Source organism: Rutilus rutilus, assembly GCF_951802725.1.
Source record: "Rutilus rutilus genome assembly, chromosome: 6".
Lineage (NCBI taxonomy): Eukaryota > Metazoa > Chordata > Actinopteri > Cypriniformes > Leuciscidae > Rutilus > Rutilus rutilus.
The window spans coordinates 6,076,084-6,091,123 of NC_140214.1; the positions used below are offsets into that span (position 1 = coordinate 6,076,084).

At 38.3% G+C, this 15,040-nt stretch overlaps 1 protein-coding gene across 1 annotated transcript in view; it reads left to right on the forward strand.

Moving 5' to 3' along the window:
• The window catches only part of cntnap2b (contactin associated protein 2b), a 42,296-nt gene that overhangs the window by 11,989 nt on the left and 15,267 nt on the right, over positions 1-15,040 (forward strand). Inside the window, exons 2-15 of the mRNA XM_084411981.1 lie at positions 236-346; positions 1,466-1,659; positions 3,472-3,619; positions 4,018-4,221; positions 5,056-5,240; positions 6,231-6,374; positions 8,518-8,776; positions 9,703-9,852; positions 9,997-10,159; positions 10,776-10,882; positions 11,384-11,503; positions 13,227-13,345; positions 13,429-13,513; positions 13,600-13,756. Of these exons, the coding sequence (XP_084268107.1) occupies positions 236-346; positions 1,466-1,659; positions 3,472-3,619; positions 4,018-4,221; positions 5,056-5,240; positions 6,231-6,374; positions 8,518-8,776; positions 9,703-9,852; positions 9,997-10,159; positions 10,776-10,882; positions 11,384-11,503; positions 13,227-13,345; positions 13,429-13,513; positions 13,600-13,756 (2,146 nt within the window). The remainder of the gene's footprint in view (positions 1-235; positions 347-1,465; positions 1,660-3,471; positions 3,620-4,017; positions 4,222-5,055; positions 5,241-6,230; positions 6,375-8,517; positions 8,777-9,702; positions 9,853-9,996; positions 10,160-10,775; positions 10,883-11,383; positions 11,504-13,226; positions 13,346-13,428; positions 13,514-13,599; positions 13,757-15,040) is intronic.

Consider the following 15,040-nt stretch of genomic DNA (forward strand, 5'->3'; position numbering starts at 1 on the left):
AGGTTTCAGAACACCACATATCAAAGCTGCATTAAATGTCAGATTGTACCAAAGAGGAGATTTGCAACATAATGTTTACATCTGTGCATACTGCGACTCGATATTAAAGGATTATTCTATCACAAGCATCTGTGGCAAACATGAATGACTGCATTTTTTTGTGTGTGTGCTGTGCATGCGATGTACTATCTGTTTAGAAATATTTCTAACTTATGTTTTTCCGTGTTTTATTCAGAGAGGTGTGATGAGGTGTTGGCTTCACCCCTTCCCTACAGCGCCTTCACCAGCTCCTCTGTGTTGGCAGCTGATTTTGGCGCTGGCTATGCAAAGCTCAACAGGAGAGTAGGTGAGGAAGAGCTCTACGGCTGTGTTCAGAAGGGAATACTAGCGTACTGCATATTATAAACACTAATGTTCAAAAGTTTGTTTTTGAAAGAAGTCTCATGCACAACAAAGCTGCATCTATTTGAAAACAACTGTTTTCTATGCGAATATATTTTAAAATGTAATTTATTCCTGTGATCAAAGCTGATTTTCAGTATCATTACTCCAGTCTTCAGTGTCACATGATCCTTCAGAAATCACTCTAATATACTAATTTGGTGCTCAAGAAACATTTCTTATTATAATCAGTGTTATTCTTAAAACTTAAAACGTATTGTTTTTTTAATCAGGATTCTTTGATGAATAGAAAGATCAATATATCAGCATACTGTCATATATCTTTACTGTCACCTTTGATTAAATTTAATGTCCTTGCTGAATAAAAGTATTCATTTCTTTCAAAAAATAAAAAAATAAGTCTTACCGACAAGCTTCTGAATGGTAGTGTACATTGTATACGGCCTACTTAAAAAAATAGTATGTGAAACTGTATACTTCATGCAGTTATAAGTATTCTACATTGTTAGTACATGAAGAAGTTGTCCATTTATAATGAAAATGAAATACAGTTAATTTGCATGCAAAATGTTGGCATAAATTTGCATTTTGATTCAATTTTGTATAAACATGTCTTAACTCTAGTTTTGGCGGTGTAAATAATGAGTCACGATGTTAAAAATCACGGCTGTAATCACTTCCAGGTTCATTCATCACACTGGAAATGTAAAGGCCTAGTCATTTGCATTGCATTGTGGGATACACATCCTGTATAGTAGTAGTAGTAGTAGTAGTTCATCTGCTCATGTCCGCCGTGTCTCTCTCCTCATTGGTTGATGTTCAGACAGAGATGTGCTGCAGATTAAGTATAAAGGATACTTTAGGCTTTGCTTAGATTGCATAATCGAGAAAACGTCTCTGTAGGTCATAATGAACTTTAATGCACATTCTGGCTTCCTTTAAGGAAGTATAGTGTTGATGGAGCATTATGGAGCTGCGGTGTGGACTATCACATCGTAATTCAAGCTTGGCAGCATGTGCTGTTTTCTCACATCAGATTTGACTTGTACTTTGTCTTTCATAGGCAATGGAGGATGGTCACCGTTAGACTCCGACAGGTACCAGTGGCTACAGGTGGACCTCAGGGCCAGGAAACAGATCACTGCCATAGCAACACAGGGCAGATACAGCAGCTCTGATTGGACGAAACACTACAGGCTCTTCTACAGTGACACGGGAAGCAACTGGAAGCCGTATCGGCAGGACAGCAACATATGGGTGAGTTTACAGGGAAAACTGTGATTTATAGCTCAGGGAGTACATGTTGTTTTTGGGTTACCAAATCTGAGAACAACAGATGCTGCGGTGTTGTTCAAAACTCACATGACCCACAAAAGTGAAACTTTTCCTCTTATTGTCACCGTTATGTTCTGTTAGTTTCTGTTTTCATGGACTCTCAGTTTGTTTTCATTTGTCTGGTCTTCTTTGTTCAGATTTCCCGCAACTCGTTAGTTTCTATGGTTCCCGTTATCATTAGTTCAAATGTGTCAGCTGTGTGATTAATTATCCTCGTTTGTGTTCCTACTTAAGTTGCTCCTTCATCTGCACTTCTGGTCCGTTATTGTCTTTGCACAAGCACTGTCTCGCATGTTGGCTGTCTATTTGGATCTATTTAAGTAAACCCTGTGTTATACTATTTTCATCTTCGTCTTCATTGGAACTTAAGTGTAACACTTATATATTATGGACTGTAACCCCTTATTAAACGTTTTAAATTGAGAAAGTGCAAGACTTCCGAGCAATAAAAAATAGACACATATTATGAGACAATTGTTGACAAAAAAGAGTTAGTTCATCCAAAAATAAAGATTAGCCCACAATTTACTCACCCTCAAGCCATCCTAGGTTTATATGACTGTCTTCTTTCAGCCAAACACAATCGGAGTTATATTAAAAAATATCCTGGCTCTTCCAAGCTTTATAATGGGAGTGAATGGAGCCTGAGATTTTGAAGCCCAAAAAAGCACATCAATCCATCATAAAAGTAATCCATACGGCTCCAGGGGGTTAATAAAGGCCTTCTGAAGCAAAACCCCATGCATTTTTATAAGAAAAATATCCATATTTATTAGGCTACTTTATAAACTATAATCACTGGCTTCTGGTAACGGCCGTGAGCTGGTCAAGTTCCAGCGGAAGAGTGACCTCTGACCCGACTGATGAAAGCCTCGCATTGTCTGCGTTGGGGCAAAAAACCTGCACTTGAACATGAGACAACTGTCTATTTCTGCAGATATATTCGTCTAGATTCCTCATTCAAAAAGGGAAACTGATGCTGCAGATACACAGACCGTAAACTTACCGCTTTGAATATCAGTCCTGCTGATCACGTTCTCTATTCCACTCCGCTCATGTTAATATTAAAATATTCGCCCAGGAACACTCAGGCAAGATGACGTAACATTAGAACAGCCTTCTATATGTACCGTTTTGACTTCTTTGCTCGCTGGTTTGCTATTGTTCTCATGCTCTGACTCGTTCACTAAGCTGAACAGCCAATCAGAGTTCTTTCTCTCTCTGACGGCCCAGCGCCGATTCTACATGCTGAATCGGCCCATAAAACCCAGACGGCGTCTGACTAGAGCCAACGGTGCGGAACACACCAAAAAAAGTCAGCCGACGCTCAAAAACGCGTGTCCCAAGCTTTGGGTGAGATTAGACGCCTCTCGCGGTTCAAACAAATAGGGCTGGGTGACAAACTCAAGCTCCTCCCACATTTCTCTTTAAAAAAAATCTTATTTTAGACCTCTAATTCGTGACCAGTGTTTTGTTTTGCTCTATCCTCTGCGCTTCTGCGTTCGTCAGTACATCCTGCGTCGGGTCAGAGGTCACATAGTAATGCTGAAATACTCAATAACAGTGCTTTTTAAGATAAATTAAGATGCAAAGCCAGTTCTCCTGGAAATATGTGCCGAGATCCTGTCGTAGTAATATGTGTACAGAGAACGAGCAGTAATGGTGTGTCTCACTCACAGAAGGAGGTTCTCTCAATGATTTTATATAAAGTGTTGACTTTTTTTTCCGCCTCAGACGTTTTCAGGTAACTGGAACTCAGAACGGGCTGTGCGGCATGAACTTCAGCACCCTTTCGTGGCTCGATACGTGCGTTTCATCCCGCTGGACTGGAGTGAAGAGGGGAGAATTGGTCTGAGAGTGGAGCTCTATGGCTGCGCTTACTGTGAGTGATGTCAAAGTGGTCATTTTTTAATCATTTTTTAACCTCTTTGTGCAATTCTTACTTTATGCATTGCTTGATTTGTTGTTGGGACAAATATACTGTAGTTGCATCATTCATCATGCATCAATTGCAGGCTCTTTAGCATATTGTGGCTGGTCTTTTTGGGCTGTGGGCGGAGTGTTGAGTTCTCAAAGTCAGAGTATGCATAATACACACTGAATGTTTATTTCAAGATCAAGGAATATTATGCATAATGATTCATGATATGGCCTCTTTAAAAGCTAATATGTTCAGTTTCACCAATGTTGCATCATCAACTTGGTTTGATGTGAGACAGCATAGATATGAGAAAAGACTTCATATGTTTGTTTGAGACTGATCCATATTTCTGCGTTCAGGGGCGGACATGATCAGCTTTGACGGCCAGGGAGTGATTTCCTATCGATTCAGACAGAAAAAGATGAAGATCTTGAAGGATGTGATATCACTGAAGTTTAAGACCACTAAAGGAGACGGCATTCTGCTTCACGGAGAGGGACAACAGGGCGATTATATCACTCTAGAGCTACGCCGAGCAGAACTGCTCCTGCAGATCAACCTGGGTAATGTATTTAACTCAAGAGGGACAGTGGTACAATACCATTCAAAAGTTAGGGGTTATTACGTTTTTTTTTTTTTTTTATCAATACTTTTATTCAGCAAGGGTTCATTAAATAGATTAAAAGTGAAACTAAATGCATTTACCATGTTACAAAAGATTTGTATTTCAAATCAATTTTGAAATTTCTCTTCATCAAAGAATTCTGAAACAGTTTCCACAAAAATATTAAGCAGCACAACTGATCAACACTGATAATAGAAAGAAATGTTTCTTGAGCAGCAAATCAGCATATTAGAATGATTTTTGAAGAAATAAATTACATTTTAAAATATTAAAATAGAAAACTTATTTTAAATTTAACCATATTACAGTTTTTACTGTATTTTTGATCAAATAAATGCAGTCTTGAAAAGACTTCTTTCAAAAACTTTAACAAACTTTTGAACTTTCTGTTTTATTCTTTGATTGACAGCATGCAAACCCTACTGTTTTAAGTATATATATATTAAAAAAAAAGTCTCCTTAGCCATTTTGTATGGATCCCGGTTTGACCCATTTGACTCATTAGTCAGATGGGTCAAAAATGAGTTAATAATTAGTTAATAACTAATGATATTCGCAACGGAAGTGAATCAATCAATCAAAACTAACTTTAGCTGGACAATAACTTTATTCTAGAGCTGTTGTAAAGCCTAAACAATCTGTTACGGTAATTTCCTATCATCACTGTAAAGCTGCTTTGAAACAATCCATATTGTTAAAAGCACAATATAAATGAAGGTGACTTGACTTGACTCGTTTCATTAATGGCGTTTGACGTTTTTGTCTATTTCAGGCAGTAATCAGTACGGCTCCATTCAGGGTCACACATCAGTGTCTAGCGGCAGCCTGTTGGATGACGACCACTGGCACTCGGTTCTGATCGAACGCTACAGACGCAGCGTCAACTTCACAGTCGACCAGCACACGCAGAGCTTCCGCACCAACGGAGAGTTTGACCACCTGGACCTGGACTACGAAGTACATGACAGATTTCAAATAAATCTGTTTTGTTATGTTATGTGTTCAAATAAATATATACTGTATGTTTTGACATGTTATGTTTTGGGTTAGGATTATTCATCATTTTTACATTTTCAACTTTCTTTAGTGTATAATATTGCTGTTTATTGAGCAAGAAAAAGCTCTGCAAACTTGTTGTAACTCCATTGTAGCCCTGATTTTCTTCCGGGAATGAACACGTCACATAATTCCTTATTTATATAATTCCCGCCAAAAGCACATGCTAAAAAAAAGGGGTGAGGCCTCGTTGAGTTAGTTATTAGTGTGTTAAAACGGTCAGTTTTGGTATGGGCGTTTCCCAAACACACTCGAAGTGCTTGATCACAACACACTGGTCCAGCCGACCAATCAGAGCACATTGTGCTTTTCAGAAGGAGGGGCTTCATACAGACAGGAACTAAACAGAGCGTTACTGACAGACTGGGAAGAGAGGTGCTGCAACAATATCGGAAATATGAAAAATAATGTTTTTTGAACATTCAAGCATGAAAACCTTTTCTAGTAGACCCCAAAGACAAAATGGACTCTGATTAAAGATTACAAGGGCACATGAATTTTAAATAAATAATGATGCACGGATATATAATTTATAATAAATACTACAGTATTCCATAACAAACAAGAATTGTCCATTTTGATTTCATGGGGACTTTTAAGGCAGAATTTCTGAATTGAAAACATGCAATGTCAAGATTTTGCGGTAAACTATGCCTTTAAGATTCTATATTTGCATATTATGTAATAATCTCTCATGTTCCATTTACACCTCTCCCCCGCTCTGTTTAATCATCTTACCCCAATGCTACCGGGAACTGGGTCTTTAGCACACATATTATTTCGTTCACTGTGTGGCATTTTTTCAAACAGATAAGATTAATGTTTTACTGTCTGTATTATAGATGGTAAATGTTTCCCTCACTTTCACTGCACTTCAATGTCTATTCCCAGATTACATTTGGAGGGATGCCAGTGTCTGCCAAGCCCAGCTCAGGGGCCAGAGAAAACTACATCGGCTGCATGGAGGCCATTCATTACAACGGGGACAACATCACTAACCTCGCACGCAGGAGAAAAGTAGACACCTCCAGCTTTGTACGTGCCAAATTTACAAGTCTATTTTTATCAAATGAACACTGCAGAGCTCTCCAATGTCTCGCGGAGATAATTCAGTGGCTGTTCAGAGGAATTGCTGTTATTGGGTATTACGTTACTCTAAAACAGCAGTCCTCAACCTATTTGACTCCCCCATTGTCAAAATTATTTTTTATTTACAGAAACTAGGACTGTCAATATATTCATTAATTTATTAATAAATACATTAAATTTAATTATTGGTCACACTTTAGTTTAGGGTCCAATTCTCACTATTAACTATGACTTATGGTTAAATAAATTCCTAATCACTGCTTATTAATAGTTAGTAAGGTAGTTGTTAAGTTTAGGTATTTGGTTGGAATAAGGGATGGAGAATATGTTCATGCAGAATAAGGCATTAATATGTGCTTTATAAGTACTAATAAACAGCCAATATCCTAGTAATATGCATGCTAATAAGCAACTTGTTCATAGTGAGAATTGGACCCTAAACTAAAGTGTTACCAACTCAATAATTGTATAAAAATATATTTGAATTATATTAAAAATTAAAACAATTTTGTAATTTCAGAAGATTCAAAAACTGAATGTTCTTCAGGGTTCAATAATGCATTTATATGACATATCCGTGAAACATTCATGGAACCTTTCCATTGCACAAAAGGTTCTTTATAGTGAAAACAAATGTTTTAAAAATAAAAAGAATATTCAAATGTCCTTAACACTAAGGGGAAAATGGTTCTTAATTTTTAGCTGTTTTGTTTTATATGTTTATATCATTTTATACCCAAGCCCTTGAGAACCACTGCTCTAAAAGTTTTAATTACTTCTGGTTACAATTTACAAGAAATAAGAAACGACCCCATTTGCTTTCTTAATACAGATTTTAGGCATTCTGTTATTTTTTCGATGATTGTTCTAATTCGATTCTTTGTATTGTTTACAGTAATCTCAGCTCCCAAAGGTTTGCGGCTTTTATATCTCACATGAAATATCCAATAGATACAGCTCCTCTCCCTGCATTAACCTCAGTCATAAGCAGTGATCTCCTTCCCTTTCCCACAATGCTCTGTGTGTGAGGACAGACGTGAAGTGAGAAGTGCTGTCACTGTGTGTGTTCTGTGATTATTCACAATGACTACATAATGACTGCCGGTTATTGTCCACAGTCCCTTTCTGTGCTGGAAAATCTAGGTCATGCCAGTTTAAGGTGATTGAGTGGAGTTTTGAAACATGGTAGCTGCTTTTCCTGGTCCAAGGTAGTCTGCCAATCTTAAAGGGTAACTCTCGCCAAAATTAAACCTAGGCTCTTTTTGTTCATCTACCCGAGTCAAACTTTCATGTAAAAGCATAATTAGAATGGAAACACTTTTAAGATTGACCGTATTTTCGTTTTAGGTCAAAATGCCTTTTGAATGGGAGTGCATTCAATGCTTCTATGATAGCATCAAAATCGCTATTTTTAAAACAGTAAGAACTCTCGACACAACATAAAACTGTGCTCGAAGTATCACCAGGGGCTCTACACATGAACTTGAGCACTGACTACATTGTTTGTGTACACAAAGTTTACTAAAAAGAAAGGTTTTGTACGACTCACTTTATCAGTTAGTGTTTCCGGTGGCTGAAATTTTGTCAGTCAAAAGTAGTCGATCTTTTGGTGCTATTATAGAAGTGCCCCATGCACTCCCATTCAAAAGGCATTTTGACCTAAAACGAAAATACGGTCAATCTTAAAAGTGGCGTTTCCATTCTAATTATGCTTTTACACGAAAGTTTGACTCGGGTAGATTAACAAAAAGAGCCTAGGTTCAATTTTATCGAGAGTTACGCTTTAAACAGCTTGACTTGACCAACCAGGTCCACTGGCTGGTATTTCCACCATGTAGACCAGTGTGGACTAGCTAGAAACATCACAAAACCAGCTACCACCTTAAACAGGTTTTAGCTGGATTTTCCAGTATGGTCCTGATGTGAACTATCTAGGTTTCCTGAATAAACCTCCCTCTTACTATGACCAAATTAATCTGTCCTTTAAGCTGTAAAGTTTGTGATCATTCCTGCAGTGCTGTGTGTTAAACCTCTTAATTTCCACTGTCATTAGAAATGTTCATTTTTATGTGTGCTGTTCCCATTCCAGCATAACCTGACGTTCTCTTGCACGGAATCACGCACGTTCCCTGCCTTCTTTAACTCCACCAGCTCCTTGCAGCTTCCGGGTCGGACTGACGCAGACACAGTGTCGGTCAGACTTCAGTTTCGGACATGGAATCCTAGTGGTCTGCTGTTCTTTACTCCACTAATGCCTGGAGGGGTTGAGGTCAGCCTGGTGGAGGGTAAAGTTACTGTTCACATGTACGTCGCGCTGGGCAAGAATACACGTGTGGACATATCCTCAGGTAACATTACAACTGAAAACGCACACTGAGAGCTCTCTCAATCTCTAGACTTTCTTTAGTTTCAGCTTCCACTGGTATTTTATTTCCTTGGCATCCCTATAGCAACACTCTAGCAACCATCAATAACACCGTAGCAACATATAACAACGCATTTAAAACACTAAGAACACCTCAACATCCCTGTAGCAACACCTTAGCAGCCATTTAGAACATCTTAGCATCCACATAGCAACACCTTGGCAACAACCCAGAGAACCCTAGAAATTGCATAGCAGCATTAAAGCAACCGATCAAAACACCATAGCAACACACTTAAACGCTCAGAACCTCTAGCATTCCAGTAGCAACACCATATCAGCTATTTAAAACACCTTAGCATCTGCATAGCAACACCTTGGCAACCACCCAGAACACCCTAGAAACTGCATAGCAGCATGATATCAACAATTTAAAACACCATAGCAAAACACTAAAAACACTCAGGACCTCTAGCATCTTGTAGCAACACCATAGCAGCCATTTAAAACACCTTAGCATCTGTATAGCAACACCTTGGCAACCACCCAGAACACCCTAGAAACTGCATAGTAGCATGATAGCAACCATTCAAAACACTATAGCAACACTCTAAAAACACTCAGAACCTCTTGTATATCTGTAGCAACACCATAGCAGCCTTTAAAACACCTTAGCATCTGCACAGCAACACCTTGGCAACCACCCAGAACAATCAGAACTTCTTAGTATCCCTGTAGCAACAGCCTAGCAGCCATTTAAAACACCTTACTTATCACATATCAACATCTTACCAACCCATCAGTGTATTGACCAGTGAAACATGGACAAAAAAAACACACATACACAAAAAACTAAAGTACGACTTTAAGAGTCTGACTTTTGCTCATGGAGGTAATTTGGCTGTGCAGGTTCTGGTCTTAATGATGGACAATGGCACAACGTTCACTTCCTGGCACTGGAGAGCATTGCCATGTTGACCATTAATGGAGACGAGATGTCCACAGTGAGAGCTGCCCTCCCCATTCAGATCAGGACTGGTGGAGATTATTTTTTCGGAGGTAATCGTAGGAAACACCTCGCTTTTTTGTGCGTCAAATGTTATAATAATGTATTGTCAGCATCTTATTGGGCACACTTGATCTGCTTTGCATGACTGCACGTCTGAGATTACAGGTTTTAATTTCCTTGTTTGCAATGTGCAGGATACTTCCCGCGGACTGACCTTTCTCCATCACAGCGCTCCTTTCAGGGCTGCATGCAGCTCATACATGTCGACGAACAGTTGGTCGACTTGCAATCTGTGGAGCAAGGCATGCTGGGTAGCTTTGAGAACGTCAGTCTGGATATGTGTGCCATCATAGACAGGTAATTGATTTTCAGTACAGACATGCACTGATGGAGAGACCCGATGTAAATTTGCATAATCATTCAAACTATTTTACAGATTTATGCATATTCTGCTTTGTAAAAGTCAAAATGCACTCTCATTACAGCTTTGCTTTTCAAATGGTAATGTCACGTCCCTTTTGCTAGAAAATCAATCCCCCCGTATCCATCCATATTCATTCATGGACCCGCTGCACTGCACTCTCAGAGATGACTCTGCAAACAAATGTAGAACAGATGTTTGCCTTTGATCGCAATGTTCTGATCAAAGCCGCTGCTGTATTTTGATTGTTTTGTTTTTTTGTTCAGTCTCTCCAAAAGACGTTTCTCGAGCCGTACCGCTGATTGCTTTATTAGAGTAATGAGGACTTTCAGAGCTGTGAAGTTATGTAAGCCACATCTAACTCACTTCAGCAGGAGTTCCTCAAAGCTCTGTCACGTGTCCTTCCCCCATTTGATCAGGTCGAATGTTAACATGCAGGATCAGGATCTTTAGCAGACAGGACTTAAGGACTGTAAAAATGAGGCATTATAGAGCTACAAAGAACTTTACAGTATCTTTAATCTCTCTCTCTTGCTGTCTCTTTCTCTCCAGGTGTGTGCCAAACCACTGTGAACATGGAGGAAAGTGCTCTCAAACTGGAAACACGTTTAAATGTGCATGTGAAGGCACTGGATACTCTGGTGCCACCTGCCACAACTGTAAGCCATCTCAAATCACATTTCCCACTATTATTTGAGCTTATTTTGACACTTGTTTATTACAAACCGCTGCTATGTTGTACAACAGGACCAAATAGACTCAAACAATGCTATAAAATGTTATAAAAGCAGTGTCTGGTGGCGAAGGAGACCATTTTGAGCTCCACAAAGAACTTATTTTGTTCTTTAGAAAACCATCAGTGTACTGGTGTCCTAAAGAATAAACTGATCTGAAGAACCTGTAATGAATCATCATAATGATCTTTTATCATCTCCAAAGAACCATATATTAACTCCTTTATTGAACCTTGCAGTGCATGCAAAGAACCTTTAGATAATAGACATTTTTGCTTTGGAATTATCCATTTTATCAATTATCCAGTTGCTAGTATATTTATTTTATTTTGCATTTATTTAGCTGACTGGTTCTCAGAAATGAAGCATTGTAGATTTTTTTTGCAGTGGCGGCTGTTTTGATGCTTACGCTGTGTGTTTCTGCAGCTGTGTACGAGCAGTCATGTGAGGAGTACAAACACTTGGGCCGAAGCTCAGACACATACTGGATCGATCCAGACGGCAGCGGACCCCTTCAGCCATTCAGAGTCACCTGCAATATGATGGGTTAGAAGCACCAAACACATATGAAATTCACTGATGTAAACAAGCTAACGGGTGGCTAGACTAGCATTTCAGTTTGTCTGTTTGGCTCTCCCTGACAAACAGCATCTAAAAGGGTCATGTGATAAACAATAATCAAAAATCCTATCTGTCTCAGAAGATCTTATCACAGGTGAACAACACTAAATACAGGGGTAAGCATAGTCTAAATTGTGTTGGAAAAAAAATATTGATATAGTATATTGATATTGATATATAAACATTAAAAGTGTGTATAAAATACATTTAAAAATAAATACATTTAAATACATATAGTATACACACACACACACGTGTATTATAATGTATAATAATGTAATAAGTAGGGAATAATTACCAGCGGGCTGTTGAATTTTTAGAAAATAATGACTCAAATAGTTATGGTTACTCCGAAGCGGAGTTGCCATTATACCTCGGGTGTGCATTATTTTCTAATAATTCAACAGCCCGTCGTCAATTATTCCACTAATGGTTACCACGCCTCAAGACATTGATCAGATGATGTATTTCAAGATATTTGTCAGGGTGTTTTCCTTAAAATGCTCTTGTGCGTAGGACTAATTTCTTACGCATCTTATCCCACGCCTCTATGGCTAATTTCAAAACGTCATTTTAGAGCTAGTAACATGGCTTGAGCTATTGATGGCGGACTAATGCAGTTATTAATGCAGGTATAAGAGAGAGAGAAATGAAGCATGTGTGAATTATCTGAGTCTGTGCGTCTCTCAAGTGTTCGGCAGCAGCGTCTCTACTAATAGCGAAATTGAAGTGTATCTGCTTCAAGAACAGCAGCGTTATTACCTCGCTAGTGAGAGATGTCATGTAGCTTTTAAATTGTTAAACTATTTTACTGATAAAATCATCAGAGCAGCGCTGACAACACGTTTCTGTGCAAGTGTGTGTCCGTACTGTATGTGTGTGTGTTTGAGCGGGAGAAAGAGAGTATGTGCTTTCCGTACATAACAAAATGTAATTTTGTGGGGGGAAACACGGAAATTAATTGTCGTTTTTATCCTTTTGTTTACTATATTTATTTGCTGGTCAGTGTCGCTGTGGGTTTTGCTTCTTCTGCTCTTGTAGGCTGTAAAGACCTTTGAAATTACTGAAATCATTTGGCGAAGTGATATGGAACGTTTCCCGTGCGTTTCCCTGAAAGTAATTGCACACCTTAGAACGTTAATCAACCGATCAGATTCAAGCATTCAACAGCCCCATAGTATAATGTATTATATATACACTTTATATTTGTACATTTTATATAAATATATGTATGTATGTATATACAGTAAATTTATATAAAAATATATGTTTATATCAAAAAGTGTATATATAACACATTTAAAGACAAATATATTTAAATACATTTAAAACAAAACAGAATATCAGCAGGATATTAAGTTCAGTTAAAATATTCATATCATGTGTTAATTATATTCATTGTCATAACAATGAATAAATGAACACAATCACCTCAGTGACCTTTGGTACCAAAAATGACTAAATTATGACTGAATTACTAAAGGACTAAATTATGACTGTTTTTGGTGCAAGAAGCCTTAACTAACATTATAAAATATGCTACTCACTTAACAATAAATACATCCATTTATTTCTAACAAACCCCCCCCAAAAAAAACAATACTTGAGTACTCATTGAGTGGTACACCTGTGTATGTGTGTATTTCAGAAGACAAGGTGTGGACAACCATTGTGAATGACCTTCCAGCTCAGAGTTCTGTGGCAGCGGGTTCAGGACCCGAAGACAAGACTGTGCTCACGCTCAATTACAGCATGTCCGTTGAACAGGTGACGCTTAAAACAGTGTGAATTGAACAATTAACGAACAACAGATGCTGACTCTCAGAACTGCTCATGTTTTTGTGGTTCAGATGAACGCCGTGACCAGCAGCGCTGAGCTCTGTGAACAGAATGTGGCGTACATGTGCTACAAATCACACCTGCTCAACACGCCAGGTAAATGGATGTGGTAAAAACAAACAACTCCAAGAGGTAAGTTGAATTGCTCAAAGTTTGAGGCATTCATTTTTCCTGTGTTTTAGACGGTTCTCCGTCCACGTGGTGGGTCGGCAAGGGGAACGAGAAGCACCTCTACTGGGGCGGCTCAGGACCTGGCGTGCAGAAATGTGCCTGTGGCATTGAACGCAACTGCACAGATCCCAGATACTACTGCAACTGTGATGCGGATCTGAGACAATGGTGAGATCTTAGTCTGTTCTTGTTTTGGTTAAAGGGGTGGTTGATTATGACTTCACTTTTTTAACTTTAGTTATTGTGTAATGTTGCTGTTTGATCATAAACAACATCTGCAAAGTTACAACGCTCAAAGTTCAAAGCAAAGGGAGATATTTGCTTTTAAAGAAATCACTTTTTAAGGACTACAACAAACGGCTGGTAGGGACTACACAACATTCCTCCAGGGTTAGTGACATCACCAACCCTAGAATTTACATAAACCACGCCCCCGGGAACAGGATTTATAGATTATCAAGACAAAATATGATAATCAGTGACTAGAAGATAACTACACATAAGCTACATAAATTCATCGGCTAACCATTCAGAAATGTCCTGTTGCATTCTACATGTTGTCACTTCTTCTTGAGTCTCTCCATTATTATCTGAATCTGGTTTGAACATAAAAGGCTAAAAGTTTTAGAAATTTTCAGTGCATGTCTGTAAGTGCAAGCTGTTGAAGCTCCGCCCCCTGTGCCGGGAGCAGCAGCTCATTTGCATTTAAAGGAACAGACACAAAAAAACGTTTTTGCTCACCCTAAAAAATGTACAATTTTAACATGCTATATAAAAATATCTGTGGGGTATTTTGAGCTAAAACTTCACATACACACTCTGGGGACATAAGAGACTTATTTTACATCTTGTGAAAAGGGGATTATACCACCCCTTTAAGGAAACTTGTAGGACTTAGACGATTAGATGGCATTCAGAAGACATAAAGAAAAGCCAGCTGTATACAAACCTGGTGGCCTCTTACTGTTAAATTTAATGGTTTGATCATCCAGAGTTTGTTTGGTATTGCATACTACTACCATTTGTAATAGTATATAGTTTGCAAAACAGTATTTTTGCAATATGCAACATTGCACACTGTGGTTCAAAAGTTAAAAGATGTTGTAATGTTTTCTCTTATGCTCATCAAGGCTGCATTTATTTGATAAAAAAAAATACAGTAAAACCGGAAATATTGTGAGATATTATTACAATTAAAAATATAAGCATTTTTAATATATTGCTAAATTCTATTTATTCCTGTGATGCAAAACTGGATTTTCAGCATCATTACTCCAGTCTTCAGTGTCACATGATCCTTCAGAAATCATTCTAATGCTGATTTGCTTCTCAAGAAACATTTCTTATTATTATTGAAAACAGTTGTGCTGCTCAAGAAAAGCAGCCGTGATGCAATCTGGAAACCGTGATGCATTTTTTCATGATTCTTTGCTGAATAGAAAGTTCAAAAGA